This window comes from Budorcas taxicolor, chromosome 10 (genome assembly GCF_023091745.1).
Source record: "Budorcas taxicolor isolate Tak-1 chromosome 10, Takin1.1, whole genome shotgun sequence".
In the NCBI taxonomy this organism is placed as follows: Eukaryota; Metazoa; Chordata; class Mammalia; order Artiodactyla; family Bovidae; genus Budorcas; species Budorcas taxicolor.
Genome location: NC_068919.1, coordinates 77,414,158 through 77,431,867, shown reverse-complemented (window position 1 = coordinate 77,431,867; position 17,710 = coordinate 77,414,158). Strand labels below are relative to the sequence as shown.

Sequence of the window (17,710 nt, the reverse complement as noted above, 5' to 3'; positions counted from 1 at the left end):
CTGCTCTTCCGCTCGGCGCGTGCAGAACCGAGCGCAGCAGCCTGGGAGGTGGAAAGGGAGGGGCTAGAAGGCGAACCGGAAATGAGGGGGCGATTCCGGGGTGCGCGGCCTCAACATCCGGGCATCGCCTTCTTCTTGTCCTCGCCCTCCCCATACCCCCGCCCTCACCCGAACCGACCGGAAGGGGAAGTGAAGGCTGTATAGCCTGGCTTCCACTTAGCAACGGGAGGGGGTCACGTGACACACCAGCTGACTCCTGTAGAGAAAGACTCAGTGGCTGGGTTGTTGCAGCCACGGTTGCCCGGCCAGGAACCCGAGCCGAACAGTCATTGTCAGAATGTCGGGCAAAGACCGAATTGAAATCTTTCCCTCGCGAATGTAAGTAAAAATGGAACGAGCAGGTGTTCAGGAACACCTTCCTGAGCCGCTGTCCCTTCATTACCCTAGAGCGGCGGGGCTCCTTGTATCTTGGGCCGATCCTGAGCTCTCAGGTCTCTTCCTGAGTCCAGGGCAAGGCTCCCTGACGAGCCCCTTTGCTCTGAGTTGAACCAGACTGGACAGAGTCCAGCCCGAGCTGCTGACTTTTGTGGAGGTCCGCCGACTTCAGTCATTAATCGGGCCATTCGTACCACATTCCCTATTGATCCGGGCAGTGGATTTATATAACTGTGATTTGTCGCTACTGCTTCCAGAATAGAGCTCACAGTTCAGTGATGATATAGACCAGGAGATGAAGTTTGATAAATGCTTTGAGAAGGGAAGTTGACTGCGATGTGAAGCAGGCCAAATCGGGGGGCTGAATCGCCCTAACGTGGGCGTCAGGTTCTTCTTGGCAAGATCCCCTGAAATGTCACATGCGGTGGGAAGCTATCCCTGAATTTCTGAGGCGCTCATTTTGTTCCATCACCATTGCATCTCATTCAGTATCCATTATGTTAATATCGTCCATCTCACTGTAAAGTGGATAGAAGATTATGTACATTTACCACTGAACTGGGAACTCTCTCCAAGATGAGAGATGTCTTGATTGTTAATCGTCCACAAAAAAATGTTGTTTGAATGAACCCATGCCCGTGGAATCTATTCGGTTGTGGTCTCCTTTCTCTTTTGGTCTAAATTCTTCGGCAGGAGGAAGTTTTGACGTTTTATCAAATGTGCCTAACAACGTGTGGAAGATAAAGATTGCTCTTATTAGCCCTCTCGCTCTCCTCTTACTCTTTTTTCACTGAGGAGCAGAAACTCAGTTTTGCGTTGACAGTTAGATCTTTTGATTTTGGCCCTATCTCTGTGTTGTTTTTCTTCTTCCTGACTTTTCTCAGAGAATCTGAGGACGATTAAAATAAGAGTTTATTTAAACCCCAAACCTAGATTTCTGTCTCTTCCTGGGTGGCTACAGCTTTTAATGAAATGAAGGGGGTTTTGTTTGGTTTTTACCTTATCTATTGACTTTCTAATAGCTGTTTGCCGTAGGTAGGAAGCCAGTCAGTTGTGGAGAAAGGCAGTGCCTTCGTAAATAGATAAAGATCAGGAATACCCTAGGGTTGTGAGGACTGTAGAACTCCCAGCACTTAGGACCCTGACTCCATCCAAACCTCTGCACTGAGAGACCACCGGACTCTAGCTTGGTTTCTGGGCGCCTAAGATTGTGTTCCTGAGATGACTCCAGCACCCAGTAAAATGCTGGCCTAAGAAAGCTCATCTGCCCAAATAGGCAACACCTTCGCTGTGCCTCTGACCTCCCTTAATTGCATGCTAGCAGACACAGTTGGCCTGCTGGCATTTCCATTGCTCAACCTTTTGGAATTTTTCTCTTCTCCAGATCCTGTCCACTTACTCCTTTTAAAATGCCTAATCACCTGTGCACCATCGGAAAGCTCAGCTCTTTACCCTGCTGTCAGCAGTTACTGAATAATGTCTCTTTTCACCGCTTTAATTAATGTCTTGCTGTGTTTATCTTTGGTAGTAGTCAGAATGTTAACATTTTGTTGTTGATGTTTTTACTTTAAGACTAGGAGGTGAGAATACTCTTATTTGGGCTTAGACATAAATGATAGGTTTGGGGAGGTGACAATTTGCTGTTTGAGAGTGTTCAGCTTGCTGATTTAGAGGAAAATCGGGTGCAGGAAGTAACTGCTCTTCTAAATATTTTCCCCAAGGCCTATCAGCAGGTACTTTGTCATGTAGTCAGATGTGTTTGATTCAGCTGGAAGCAAAGTCATCATCCTAGCTGAAGGTCAAGCATTTTTTGTAGGGCCAAGCAGCTTTGAAACTTATAAAAGAAGTTTTTTAAGAGCTAGGCTAGAAAATACACTAGTGATTTGTTTCAGACACTTTCACCTTATTGTATTATGCTGTAAGATGGCGCTGTCACCTCCTTAGGCACCAGAGAGCAAAAACAAGTTCAGAGTGAAAGCAAAAGAGGCACGAAGGATTCGGCGTCTGCAGAAATCAGTCACATCAAGGTTCTACTACGTGCTAACTGTAGGCCCTCGGGCAAATCACTCTTTGAGTTTCAAGAATTAAAATTTGTCTATTTCACCAGAAAATAAATATAGATTAAAATTAACATGAATTCACAAACAGTTCACCTTTTCACTGTAGACTTGCTGCAATCTGCAATACTAGGATTTGACTTAAATTTGGTTCAACTCATTGAACCCAAATTCTGGTGGTTAGTGTCAACAACATGGTATGTTAAATGTACACAATGGGGAGCATAGCGCCTACTCAGGCTGGAAACAACCAGCTGCACTTGGGTAGACCTCCAAAATGAGGCTAGTCAGTGCAATTTCAATTTCAGCCACAAAATAGCTGAAAAATAGCTAGTTTTTCAAAGACAGAACTGTTTGCCTGAGGTGGTTTATAATCTGTAGCTGAAGCAGTGTGGCACAGGTTGGGGTACAGAGGACTTAGGTTTGAGCCTTAGTTTGAGTCTTGGTTAAATCACTAGTCAGAAATCTTGATCAGGTTCCTGCTCTGCCTTTTCTTCACTGAGCAACTGTGGGAAAGTTGTTTTACTTTTCTGAGCTTCATTTTCCTGTCCTGCAAGATAATGTCTAAAGCCCTTTCCAGCAACAGAATAGTCTTAGTAAACTTTGACCTATGGTAGAAGATTCAAAATCTAAGAATTTACCCAAAAGTTTAGTAAAAGTTATTTTGCAGTTGATTATAACACCAGTCATATGAAACTATATCCCCTTAAATTATTCTAACTATGTCATTCAGTCTGTTATTGAATCTGACCACCCACCTTTTCTTCCTCATTATTGAATGTTATCTGGCATATGGTAGCAAGAACAGAAATGTCAGTTTTTGCTGTTGCTTTCTTGCCTTCGGTTTGGGGGTTTCTGATGGGAAAAGATTGTAATGAGGTAGGGAGACTTCAGTGGCTTGTCACTTCTCAGGAGTGTTTACTTATGTGTCATTTGTTATGTAGAGTCATTTACAAATTAATAAAGTGGTTGGTAGTAGAGTCTTCATTGGTGATATCAAAACACTTCCGTGCCACACTTTTAATGGAAAAAGTGAGAAATGATTATGGTATAAAATGCAGAAGGTAAAACAGTATAGTAGTCAAGAGTAAATCCGTTTTTTCCATTTAAAAAGTAAATGCCTTATTTTTCAAAGAAAACTGTTACCAGTTTCTGTGAACTTTTCTAGAACTGTTCTCTGTATCTATATAAGCACATGTATCCCTTACTTTGTGCAACTAAGACAGTGTAATATTGGGAATACATGCGGTCTGCCTGGTTTTTTGTTGTTGTTGTTGTTTTACTGGCTGCATATCATTCTGTTGTATGATGAACCATGATTTGTCGGACATTTGTTTCCACCCTTTTGCTATTACGAATAAGGCTGGAGTACTCATCCTTAACCTTGTACAGGTTTTTGTGTACATGTGGGAGTCAGTCAGTGGCATAAGTCCCTTAAAGTGCAATTGTTGGTTCTGAAGATAAGTGCATTTCAAATTTTGTTATCTGTTAATGGGCAGAATTTTTAAATCCTTAATGGAAACACATATATTGTTATAACTCACAAATCAAGTAAGTAAACTGCTGACAAAATAAAATAGGGCTCTTTACATGTTTATTCTGATTTAATAACTACTAATTTATTAAATACTTATTAAAGGATTGTTACTATTTTATATGAAAAAGACCTCACTTTTGGAACACTGAGGGTGGATATCTACAATACTGAGAAACCAGTTAAGCCTGTCAGCCATAAATGCTGTATATTCTTGGGCCCGTGACATCAACAGATAAAGCAGGGTTTTAACAGCATATTAGGGAAGTATTTTTATCTTAAGTTTCTTGCCTTTGTTTACATAGGGCACAGACCATCATGAAGGCTCGGTTGAAAGGAGCACAGACAGGTCGAAACCTCCTGAAGAAAAAATCTGATGCCTTAACTCTTCGATTTCGACAGATCCTTAAGAAGATAATAGAGGTAGAATGAAGTTCGCTTAAAACTGTGTTTTAAAAGTATCTATGGGAAATCCAGCATGGCTGTTAATATTTTTTTTTCAAAACTAAAAATGTTGTTATAAATGTAACAAGTTTCAGAAAGGTCATGAAATCAAATTCAGACTCTTTAGTCTTGCCCCCAAGCCCCTCTTGATCTGTTCTGGCCCTTGCCTGCCCCTCTGGTCTCATTTAGAGCTTTTTTCTAACATCCTACTCTGGGACCTTTGCATTAGCTCTTCCTTCTGCCTGAAGTGCTCTTTCCCTTGTGTTCTTATAATTGCTTCTCTGGCCTGTCTGGTAACTTTCTAACCCCCTGTCCCAGTTTGTCTTCTCTTTCAAAAAAATTATTGGGTATTCTCAAACATTACGTCTTCCAGATTTATTTTAGAATCACTGTGCCATTAGGATTTTGACAGCAGTATAGTGAATCTAAAAGAGTAATAATTTGAACAAATTGCCATGGACCCATTCAGGAATAAGGTAGGCCTTTCAGTAAAGATTTAGTTTTCAATTTTTTAGTGTCTTTATTGTAATATATTAATAATAAAACTTATGATTTTGCCATGTTGTTAGTATCCATAATCAAACCTTTCAAGCAAAATTAGATGTATTTATTTTACTGTTACCAGATCAATATTTACATGTACACCTGGTATGAAACACTGATGGTTGTTAAAGGGACATGATTATGATACCACCTTTCCCTGTATAAAAACTCAAGTTGAATCAGGTGTTGATTTATGCTTTTCCAGACTAAAATGTTGATGGGTGAAGTGATGAGAGAAGCTGCCTTTTCACTTGCTGAGGCCAAGTTCACAGCAGGGGACTTCAGGTAAAGTGGGATATTTTGAAAAACAAAGTGCCTTCATGTTCAAAATTTCATTTAAAGCCACTTTTAATTAATATATATATAAAAGCATTAAAGACAAATGGTATAATAAGAATACTTCTGTCACCTTAATGTACATTATCTGTTACATAGTCCTTCGGGCACAGGATACTTAATATTTTATTGTTGTTGTTATTCAGTCTCTTAAGTCATGTCCAACTCACAGACTCTTTTAAGTCTGTGACCCTATGAACTGCAGCACACCAAGCTTCTCTGTCAATCACTGTCTCCCTGAGTTTTCTCAGATTCATGTCCATTGAGTCAGTGATGCCATCCAACCATCTCATCCTATGTCACCCCCTTCTCCTCTATTTTTATAGTCTTTTTTTTAAAACTAAATAAGGGCTTACCCGATGGCTCAGCAGGTAAAAAATCTGCCTGCAAGGCAGGAGACATGGGTTCGATCGCTCGGTCAAGAAGATCCCTCGGGAGAAGGAAATGGCAACCCATTCCAGTGTTCTTGCCTAAAAAAATCCCATGGACAGAGGAGCATGGAGGGCCACAGTCCATGGGGTCTCGAAGAGTCAGACATGACAGAGCAACTAAATGCTTGTGTGCACACATACAGCATATTGTATCATAAACGTTTCCTCATTTTCACACAGCTGCATAATCTTTCTCTAGATGTATGATAATTTGTTAACGTTTTCCTGTAATGATGGGCCTTTGGGGTGATTTTCAGAATATTAGAAAAGGTGCCATGAACATCTTTATATATTTATTTCTATTGAATCATTTCCTTAGGAAAATTTTTAAGAATGGAATTAATTGTTTAAAGAGCATGGACTTTATGGCATTTATCAATGTATGCCTTACAAAGTGTACAAAATGGCTTAGTTACTGTTTACGTATGTTTAGATAACATCCTTTGATTCTCCCCATAAGCCTGTGAGGTAGACCAGGTGAGCATTGTGATTCTTAGTGTAAGTTCAGTCCTTTCCTGAAGTCAAATTACTGTTCGGGGCAGAAGTGGAAGATATTTTCAGGGTTTTTTATTTTAGTCTTCTTTACCAATGACACAATGCCTCCATTCTTAGTTTGTGTTATCTAGGAACATTACCTATGGACAGTCTTACAGCTTGAAGGGCGTGAGTCCTTTTGAAGTAGTAGACTTTAATACTCACCAGCATTAGTAGGATAACGATTTGCATTGCCTTTTTCATGAGAGGGAGGAAATAAATAGTGTGTAAGTGGCATGTGAAAATGTTTTAGAGTGGTTATGGGGAAGACACTTTATTTTGTGATGGTAACAAATGGGGAGTCAGGTGCAGCCAGATGGAAGTTAGATAGGTTCCAGGGTAAGGGAACTGAACTGCTGCTCAGCCAAACCTGGAAGGTTGGATAGCAAACCCGAAAGGAAGGAAGGTTTTCTCCTAATTATATCAGTGGAATAGAATTCCTTAAAGCCACATCCACGCACCACATATCTGATTGAAAACTTAAGCAGTCCATGTACATTAAAACCATTCTTTGTATTCTTATGGTTAATGTTTGAATGTTGTTCATACTTTGCTCTCTGAGGCCCTCCTTTGGTAGTAGTGATTGTTTCCTTTTCTGAAAAAAGACAGTCATCAAAACGTATTTGTGAAATCTCGCTCATGTTGAAATACTTTATAGGTTCCTGCTGGTTTACTTCTCGAAAGACGTAACTAAATCAAGGCCTTTTCTTTTTCTGCAGCACCACAGTTATCCAAAATGTAAATAAGGCCCAAGTGAAGATTAGAGCAAAGAAAGATAATGTAGCAGGTAACTTTTCAACCCTTTAAAACTCTTGGCAGAGAAAAGATAACATTTTTAAATCAACCCATTTATACAGCAAGATCTTAATGGCCCAGTTAATCTTTTCTTCTTAGACAAAGTTGATTGGCTTTACATGTTGAAACTGTTGTTAACTAGTAGTTGCCTGGGGATGGGGGTAGGGGAAATGGGGAGCTGGCCATTCAGTGGGTATAAAATAAGTTATTAAGCATAAACACACTCTAGAGACCTGCTGCACAGTCTGTAGTTACAGTTAATAATTTGGTGTTCTACACTTAGAAACTCAAAGTAGACCTCATTTTGAGTGTTCTTAACACACACGTGGGAAAAGGGACACATCTTTTGGAAGTGATGGATATGTTTATCACCTTGATTGGGATGATGGTATTCATGGGTGTACGCATATGTTGTACTCATCAGAATGTACACATTAAATATGTGCAGCTTTGTACGTATTAAGTATACTTCAAAGCTGAAAGGAAAGAAAACAAACATTGTAACAACCAGATCCCTTACTAAGGATAACTTGACTTTGGAATAGAAATGAACACTTAAGAAGGCAGGTTCCTAAATTCATTCCTTGAAACAAGTTATGATTCCAGGCAATCTCTTGACTTTTGAATATTTCCTGAAAAAGGAACAGGAAACCATGGTTAAGAAGCCATACTTCAAGGACATGTTTTCGTGAATCCATAAATGTTTCTGTTTAACAGGTGTTACATTGCCAGTATTTGAACATTATCATGAAGGAACTGACAGTAAGTGTGAAACTTCTTATGTGTGTCTCTGGATTCTTCTAGTATCTCTTTAAATGAACCTTATTCTGAACAATGATGACAGATAGATCTTATTAGAGTTCAGCAGTTCCAGTGTTGGTAAGCCTTCTTATCAGATACAGTTGGGACAATAGTTTATCAGTAAATCAAAAAAGTGTTATTGTGTGGATTCGTAAAACATTGTACATTGCTTAAAATACTTTATTTCCACCTAGAAATTTAGTCATTTCCAAATTTTAGAAACACAAAGTCTTGACCTTTGAGTATGAATCCATTAATTAGACTTCCATGTTGTCTTTCTGTATACGAAACCCATAATGCATTGTTTGTAATTTATAGTTTGGGTCTCTTTAAATTTTTGGACACTGTGATACAACCTGAATGCTGAATCTTCCTAAACTTTTATAACCAGCCCATCCTCAGTTTTATAACTTTCCACTTTTCCTACTTTGACAGCATGTTTTAGGTGGTAATACATCTTTGTTGAGCCTTTCCAAAGTAATCAGCTCTTTCTCATAGAAATAAAAATATTCTTTAGCTCTCCTATTTAATTGGTTCACATAGAATATTTAGTACAGCTTGAATGAAGAAGCATTCTAGAGCATCACCTATTAATAGACTGTCACTGTACTGGGGCAGCAGGCAGTATAGTCTACAAGCTGGGCACGTGAAGCTTAGTCAGAAGCTTCCCCTATAGTTAGAATAGTGCCCCCGTGCCAACAGCGGCGTGCACGATGGTTTGGGGGAGTGAACTGGGCACTGTGTGTGCACTGAATAGGGTTGCTAAATTTGTTTTTCTGTCTTTGGTATTAATTCTGACTTACCATCTTTTGGGAATTTTATGGGGAAGATTACACTCTAAATGCAAATGTTGTCTGACTGGTTCTTTTAGGTTATGAACTGACTGGTTTAGCCAGAGGTGGGGAACAGTTGGCTAAACTGAAGAGGAATTATGCCAAAGCAGTGGAACTACTGGTGGAACTGGCTTCACTGCAGGTAAGTCCGGCAGTTTGATATCTGTCAGTCACGTCGGGGAGATTCAGATCCTGAATCGTAGCATGTTGCACTTAGTACTTTAAACTGTTGCCATGCCTGTGTGAAACAAGCCAGAGATGCTTTGATTTCTGAAATGGGGGCTTCTGCACCATTGTCCCTACTTTTTATCACTAACACAATGTTTGTGCAGTGGTATAGCGTCACTCTTGACTAGGTGAGAACAGCAACAGTCAACACTAGATTTAAATGCATATGCTATAGCATTTATGCATGAAAGCCTTTGTTTCCCATTTGTGGTCAGTTAATATGTGTCTAGGTCATTAGTGTATGATTCTCTTTCTCTTGCCATTTTTATAACTTCAGGTGAGTCTGAAGTAAATGAATTCTGATAGAATGGAAGTCATGTTAGCTCTGTGGAAATCTCATAAGGCTCTTCTGTTTTCTAAGTATGTTGAGAAGTAGTAGTCTTGGTTTCCAAATGTTTTCTACGAGTGCTGAGTGAAGGCAAGTGGCCAGGGTATGATTAGGAAGAAAATTTTGAGCCTACATTATTAATTTATCCTCTTATTTTAGACTTCCTTTGTTACTTTGGATGAAGCTATTAAGATAACCAACAGGCGTGTAAATGCTATTGAACATGGTGAGTTTAAGCTGCTCTGAAGCTCTTTGTTTACCCTTTTGTCCCCGCCTCCATTCTTGTCTCAGACCTGCTAGGACTCAGGCACTGACTGCCTGCTGATTAAGATGTTGTCCCTGTCCACAGTGAGAAGGGCAGAGGGTCAGTACGGATAAGTGTTCATAAATCATCTCATAGAAGTATGTGAATGACTTGTGGGGGAGTTAGAGGAGAGTGGTGAACTAAAAACTGTGGAATGTTCTATTAATTTCTGGTTATTCATTAATAAAAGGTGAAACTATTTCCCAAGAGCCCTAATGTTTTTGTAAGTTCTTTCCAGTGATTGAGTGATAAATCTTTTTGAACATGTGAAGTATAGTAAGTCCCCTCCATACAAATGAATTCCATTCCAAGAGTGCATTCTGAAGTCCAGTTTGTTCTAAGTCCAACAGAGTTAGCCTGGGTCACCAAATTAACAGTTGGCTATATCGTGCTGTACTGTAATAGCTTTGTAATGCTTTTCACACAAATAATACACAAAAAACAAACAGAAAAATAAGACATTTTTAATCTTAAAGTACCTTGAAAAATACAGTAGTATAGCGCAACAGCTGGCATCAAATGAACAGGCAGGAAGAGTTACTAACTGGAGGAGGGAGGGTAGGTGGGAGATGGATCGTCAGCAGTAGCAGGCGGAGGGCAAGCTGATTTCACTCAAGCCTGACGTTGATGGCACAGGTTCCTTGCTGGATTGAATTCTGTCTACTCTTGAAAAAACAATCCAGTGGTGTTTAGGGAGTACTGTACCAGCTACAGCAATCATTGCTTTTACACTGGCTTCTAGAAATCCTGGGCTTGAAATATACTGTGCTACTGTACTCTACTGTACAATACAGTACACAAAAGCACAGCCACATGCATGCATGCGACAACGTACATTAGACATGAGACGCACGTTTGTATCTTTGAAAGTTCACAGTGAAAGTTCTTATGTAGAGGACTTACTGTATTTAACTTTAAATCTTTCTTAGGCCTTACCTCCTATTCTTGATTTCTCAAAATAAGTTTTCCTATTGTATGCCTTTATCCTCCATCTCTCTTAATGCACCATTGTCCCTACTTTTTATCACTAACACAATGTTTGTGCAGTGGTATAGCGTCATTCTTGACTAGGTGAGAACAGCAACAGTCAACACTAGATTTAAATGCATATGTTATAGGATTTATGCATGAAAGCCTTATGACTTTGACTGTGACTCCTTAATGTTGCCAAAGCACTTTTTCCTTAAAAGGCTCAGTTTTCATTAAAGAAACATTTATTTAATTTTAAGGTAAGAAAGTAGCAGACTTTGAGCAACAGGGAAATTATTTTGCTTGTCATCTGTTAGTGTTAAAGAGGAAGTTATCTCATTTTTTAAAAACTCAAAGCACATTTCCTGACTGCTTGCTTGTGCCAGCCTCATGCCTGGAATTGCAAGCAAAACAAAATGAGTTTAAGTTCCAATTCGCAAGGAGCTCACATTCTAGAAGCAGAGTAAACAGATTCTGTGTAAAGTTGAACCTATGACTGACAGAAAATTCAACTTACTGTACTCCCTCTGTTCAGTGTTCCAGCGTTTAACAGTAGATAGCTGTTATATTTAAAATAAAATTTGTGGTTCAGTGTTATATATTCATATAAATTCAGTATATTGTGTTGTATATATCATGGTCCAATGTTACCTGTGCATAGAAAAGACAGTACAGGATGTATACCAAAATATTTATAATAGTTAACCCAGGGTGGTGGGATTATACTTCATTTTACTTTTCTGTTTTTGTTTTTTGCATTAAATGTACATTTATGGTTAAGTAACTGTTGTACAAATGAGCACTGGCAATTTAAAAAAAGGAGGTTTGAAGTTCTGACTACATATATATTTTTAAACCTTAGTCATCATTCCCCGGATTGAACGTACCCTTGCTTATATCATCACAGAGCTGGATGAGAGAGAGCGAGAGGAGTTCTACAGGTTTGTTGGATTTGGAAGTTACTGGTCATTTTTTGTTTATCCATATTCCAAAGACTCGATTTGCTGAGACTTGTTGGCTTATGTTCTTTAGAATTAGCACAACTTTTTTTTTTTCCTGGTAAGAAGCAAGAGATGATATTGCCAAAGGCTGTGGAGACAAATCTGTGCCAAGTTTTGCACATAACTAAAATGTGGTGTCTCTGAAAACATAGGCCCTTCAGAGAAACTAGAAATAGCATTGGTAATTCTTTCAAATGAAAGTGATTATGTGGGTGTCTCATAAGGGAAGGCTTCCCTGGTTGCTCAGCAGTAAAGAATCTGCCTGCAATGCAGGAGACTTGGGTTCGATCCCTGAGTTGGAAAGGTACCCTGGAGGAGGGTGTGGCAACCCACTCCAGTATTGCTGGGAAAATCCCATAGACAAGAAGCCTGGCAGGCTGCAGGCTCACATTTAAAGCTGTTGTTGTTCAGTTGCTCAGTCATGTCCAACTCTTTGCAACCCCATGGACTGCATGCGGCACAGCAGGCTTCACTATCCTTCACCATCTCCCAGAGCTTGCTCAAATACATGTCCATTGAATCGTTGATGCCATCCAACATCTCATCCTCAGTCATCCCCCTCTCCTCCTACCTTCAAATATTTCCAAGCATCAGGGTCTTTTTCAGTGAGTCAGTTCTTCAAATCAGTGGCCAAAGTATTGGAGTTTCAGCTTCAATATCAATCCTTCCAGTGAATATTTAGGACCAGTTTCCTTTAGGATTGACTGGTTTGATTTTCTTGCAGGCCGAGGGACTGTCAAGAAGAGGCTTTTCCAACACCATTGTTCAGAAGCATCAGTTCTTCAGTGCTCAGCCACCTTTGTAGTCCAGCTCTCACATCCATACATGACTATAGGAGAAACCATAGCTTTGACTAGATGGATCTTTGTCGGCAGAGTAATGTCTCTGCTTTTTAATACTATTGTCTAGGTTTGTCATAGCTTTTCTTCCAAGGAGCAAGTGTCTTTTAATTTCATGGCTGCAGTCACCATCTGCAGTGATTTTGGAGCCCAAGAAAATAAAGTCTCTCACTATTTCCATTGTTTCCCCATCTATTTGCCATGGGTGATGGGATGGGGGGATGCCATGATTTTTGTTTTTTGAACGTTGATTTTTTTTTTAAGCCAGCTTCTTAAATCTCCTCTTTCACTTTCATCAAGAGGCTCTTTAGTTCCTCTTCGCTTTCTGCCATAAGGGTGGTTTCATCTGCATATCTGAGGTTATTGATATTTCTCCCTGCAATCTTGATTCCAGCTTGTGCTTCATCCAGCCTGGCATTTTGCATGATGTACTCTTCATATGAGTTAAATAAGCAGGGTGAAAATACACAGCCTCGATGTACTCCTTTTCCAGTTTGGAACCAGTCTGTTCCATGTCCCGTTCTAATTGTTGCTTCTTGACCTGCATACAGATTTCTCGGGAGGCAGGGAAGGTGGTGTGGTATTCCCATCTCTTGAAGAATTTTCCACAGTTTGTTGTGATTTGCACAAAGGCTTTACTGTAGTCAATGAAGCAGAAATAGATTCTCAAGCAAGAGATGGAATTCTCTTGGTTTTTCTGTGATCCAGCATATGTTGGCAATTTGATCTCTGATTCTTCCGCCTTTTCTAAATCCATTTTGAACATCTGGAAGTTCTTGGTTCATGTACTGTTGAAACCTAGCTTGGAGAATTTTGAGCATTACTTTGCTAGCGTGTGGTATGAGTGAAATTGTGCAGTAGTTTGAACAGTCTTTGGCATTGCCTTTCTTTGGGATTGGGATGAAAACTGACCTTTTCCAGTCCTGTAGCTGCTGCTGAGGTGTCCAGATTTCCTGGTACATTGAGTGCAGCACTTTAACAACATCATCTTTTAGGGTTTGAAATAGCTCAGCTGGAACTCCATCACCTCCACTTTTTTTGTAGTAGTGATGCTTTGTAGTGATGCTTCCTAAGGCCCACTTGACTTAACATTCCAGGATGTCTGGCTCTAGGTGAGTAATCACACCATCATGGTTATCTGGGTCATTAATATCTTTTTTGTATAGTTCTTCTGTGTATTCTTGCCACCTGTTCTTAGTATCTTCTGCTTCTGTTAGGTCCATACAGTTTCTGTCCTCTATTGTGCCCATCTTTGCATGAAATGTTTCCTTGGCATCACTAATTTTCTTGTAGAGATCTCTAGTCTTTCCCATTCTGTTGGTTTCGTCTATTTCTTTGCATTGATCACTTAGGAAGGCTTTCTTATCGCTCCTTGCTATTCTTTGGAACTCTGCATTCAGATGGGTATAGCTTTCCTTTTCTCCTTTGCCTTCTCTTCTCTTCTTTTCTCAGCTGTTCTTAAGGTTTCTTCAGACAACCATTTTGCCTCTTTGGATTTCTTTTTCTGCGGATGGTTTCAGTCATTGCCTCCTGTAGTGTCACGGACCTCTGTCCATAGTTCTTTAGGCACTCTATCAGATCTAATCCCTTGAATCTGTTACTTCCACTGTATAATCATAAGGGATTTGATTTAGGTCATACCTGAATGGCCTAGTGGTTTTCCCTACTTGGTTCAATTTAAGTCTGAATTTTGCAGTAAGGAGTTCATGATCTGAGTCACAGTCAGCTTCTGATCTTATTTTTGCTGACTGTATAGAGCTTCTCCATCTTCAGCTGCAAAGAATATAATTAGTCTGATTTCGGTCTTGACCATCTGGTGATGTCCATGTGTAGTCTTCTTCTGTGTTATTGGAAGAGGGTGTTTGCTATGACCAGTGCATTCTCTTGGCAAAATTCTGTTAGCCTTTGCCCTGCTTCATTTTGTACTCCAAGAACAAACTTGCCTGTTACTCCAGGTATCTCTTGATTTCCTACTTTTGCATGCCAGTCCCCTATGATGAAGAGGACATCTTTTTTGGTGTTAGTTCTAGAAGGTCTTGTAGGTCTTCATAGAACTGGTCATCTTCAGCTTCTTCATCATTAGTGGTTGGGGCATAGACTTGGATTAGTGATACTGAATGGTTTTCCTTGGAAATGAACAGAGATTATTCTGTCATTTTTGAGACTGCACCCAAGTACTGCATTTCGGACTCTTGTTGACTGTGAGGGCTACCCCATTTCTTCTAAGGGATTCTTGCCCACAGTAGTAGATATAATGGTCATCTGAATTAAATTTGCCCATTCTGGTCCATTTTAGTTTACTGATTCCCAAAATGTTGATGTTCACTCTTGCCATCTCCTATTTGACCACTTCCAGTTTACCCTGATTTATGGAACAATACATACCACATAGGTGGTATGCAGGGGTCAGTGTGCCAGGTTCAGAGAAGTGCAAGAAAAGTGAAGGCAAGCCATGACTGTCTTGGACCTTGAGTAGCATTTGATTATGATTTATAATCATCATTATTAAATTTTAGTTCTTCAGTTGATACGCAGAGTTGCGGTAATCCAAATTGAATGATCCAGAATTTTAATGTCTGAATACTCAGTATCATCACATGAATATCGAAGTTTATTCACCCTGAGATAGGAGCTTTTGCAATCAGTTATTAGCTTAAAATGTGTTAAAGTGTTAGTCGCTCAGTTATATCCAACTCCTTGAGACCCCATGGACTATAGCCCACCAGGCTTCTCTGTCCATGGGATTCCCCAGGTAAGAATACTGGAGTGGGTTGCCATTCCCTTCTCCAGGGGATCTCCTCGACCCAGGGATTGAACCCAGGCCAACTGCAGTGCAGGCAGATTCTTAACCATTTGAGCCATGAGTGTGTTCAACATCAAGTCTTTAAAAAAAAAAAAAAGGGTCATAAATATATTACCAAAATTGAAATTAATAAAGGCATAATTTTGTTTGACTTTGTAGAGATGTTTATTATCCTTGTTACAAAACTAGAAGAAATCAGTTCTACTTAGTACCAAAACATTGTTCCAAAAATTCCCTCCTTTATCTTACAGGTTAAAGAAAATACAGGAAAAGAAAAAGATTCTTAAGGAAAAGTCTGATAAGGACTTGGAGCAGCGGAGAGCAGCTGGAGAGGTGATGGAGCCTGCTAATCTCCTGGCTGAAGAGAAGGATGAAGATCTTCTGTTTGAATAAGCTTTCCTGCTCTGGTGCTTTCGGAAGGCCTAACATGTCACCATTTTAATTCATGGTGTGTAGGTTTGTTATGTGTGGCTATTTATTTTTTGGCTTAAGAATTTCACCAGTTGTAAAATTTCCCTGGATGTCTGTTTATGGGATCTACCTTTGCAGAATCATAATTAAGCAACAAATAATCACCAATGAAATTTGTGGAACCTGTCCCGAAACCTGTAGAATTTATGCTGTGGAAGTGTCACCCTACTTCAATTCTACATCTGTTACAAGTCATCTGCTTACCGAACATAGTAAGAAAATCCCTTTAGGAAGCAGCAGTGCTCTCAGGCCAACACACATTTGTAGGCCAACTACTCTGGAGCACACTTTGTTCCTACCTGCTCACGCACCTTGGCACCATTGTCTGAGATTGCTACAGCCATTCTTGTGTTAGTTACTATGGGACGTCTCTCCTTAAGCTTTAGGGAAACCTTCATTTATTTTTCCTTGAATAACAGGTCTCTGGTCTGTCATGGGAACAGTTCTGCCAATTCAAATGTGACTACAGTATAAACAGTAAAATGATTTAAAAATGAGTTGTTCCTTTTTTAATGAATTTACTGTTAAGAGTAAGTTGTGTTGTTCTTATGCTCAGATTGGCACATGGGATTGGCATTCAAAAAGAGCTTCCTCCACAGCCGTGTATGAAGTGGGAGTCTGCCTTCCTCCATCCTTCAGATTTCAGTGTTTTACTTATAAGCTTACTGAGATATTGTTGAATTTTGGGGTACTGATACATGATTGCCAGAGAGTTAGGAGAGCTTATTGATATGCTGTTGCTAATCTAAGAAAAAAACAGTAATTCCCATTTGAGAGCAATGTGGCTGTATCAGGTGATGGAGGTTTTTAGTAGCTTGATTTGGTGTGAGTCATCCATTATTCAGGCTTTCCTGCACTCAGTTCCAGGAGTTTTTTGACATGATTGGCCATGGAGCAGTTTTTGGTTAATGAAATTACAGTAGCCTTAATAGTACTGTGTTTAAATCAACTGGTATCACAGCCTAGGCTTTTAAAAGCATGTTAGTCGCTGAGTCATGTCCGACTTTGCGACCCCATGGACCAGGCTCCTCTAACCATGGAGTTCTCCGGGAATTCTACTGGGGTAAGTAGCCATTGCCTTCTCCAGGGCACCTTCCCAACCCAGGGGTTGAATCCATGTTTCCCGCATTGCAGGTGGACTCTTTACCATGAAACCCCTGTTGGCTTTTAAATTAACCAAGTAATTTTGTGAACATTTAACACCTGCTACAAAGCAACTTACTTGTGCCAGTTAGATCCTTGTTTATATCATTTCATCACAACAACCATAAGAGGTACATATTATTTTAATCCCAGGTTTCACAGAAAATTTTGAGGCATAAGGAGCTTGAGTGGTCCTAGATTAAAAAGCTAGAAAGTGGAGAGTCCCATTTAAATCCAGGTAATCTAAGTTCAGAATTATTAGAGTCTTTTTTGCCTCTCCTACATTTAAAATTTAGGGTAAAGGTAACACATAAGGCCTGTCCTGGAGGAGCTGATTTTTAGGAAATCCTGTTGCTACCTACAAAATAAAATCTCAGACTCAGTGTAAATTCAGTAATTGGGAAACTAACAATCAAGTATGCAAGTCTTGAAAATAGGTTTAACGATGAACTGCCTAATATGTAATCTTCCCGATACCCTAGTGCATGCAAGTTAAACTGCTTCAGTCATGTCTGACTCTGCAACCCTATGGACTGTAATTTACCAGGCTACTCTGTCTGTGGGATTCTCCAGGCAAGAATACTGGAGTGGGCTGCCAACCCTCCTCCAGGGGATTTTCCCAACCCAGGGATCAAACCCGAGTTTAGTCTCCAGCACTGGTAGACAGGTTCTTTACCACTAGCATCTCTTGCGAAGCCCCTGCTACTGCTAAGTTGCTTCAGTCGTGTCCGACTCTGGGCAACCCCATAGATAGCAGCCCACCAGGCTGTGCCGCCCCTGGGATTCTCCAGGCAAGGGTACTGGAGTGGGTTGCCATTGCCTTCTCCGTGTGAAGCCCCTAGTGAAGTATAAATACCAGTCATTTCCATTTTGCAGGTGGA

General features: G+C 40.0%; 1 protein-coding gene across 2 annotated transcripts; it reads left to right on the top strand.

The window, feature by feature from the left end:
- Positions 1-234: 234 nt before the first annotated feature.
- Positions 235-16,169, top strand: ATP6V1D (ATPase H+ transporting V1 subunit D). Of its 2 annotated transcripts, XM_052646681.1 has the most exons (9): positions 235-378; positions 4,332-4,449; positions 5,219-5,298; positions 7,034-7,101; positions 7,827-7,871; positions 8,782-8,885; positions 9,459-9,525; positions 11,435-11,513; positions 15,467-16,169. In XM_052646681.1, exons 1-9 carry the CDS (start codon positions 338-340, stop codon positions 15,606-15,608), a joined length of 744 nt encoding a protein of 247 aa, XP_052502641.1. In that variant the 5' UTR covers positions 235-337; the 3' UTR covers positions 15,609-16,169. The 2 variants fall into 2 exon arrangements, with proteins under 2 accessions (XP_052502641.1, XP_052502642.1); XM_052646682.1 differs by lacking the exons at positions 235-378; positions 4,332-4,449 and adding an exon at positions 4,880-4,946.
- The last annotated feature ends 1,541 nt before the right edge of the window (positions 16,170-17,710 follow it).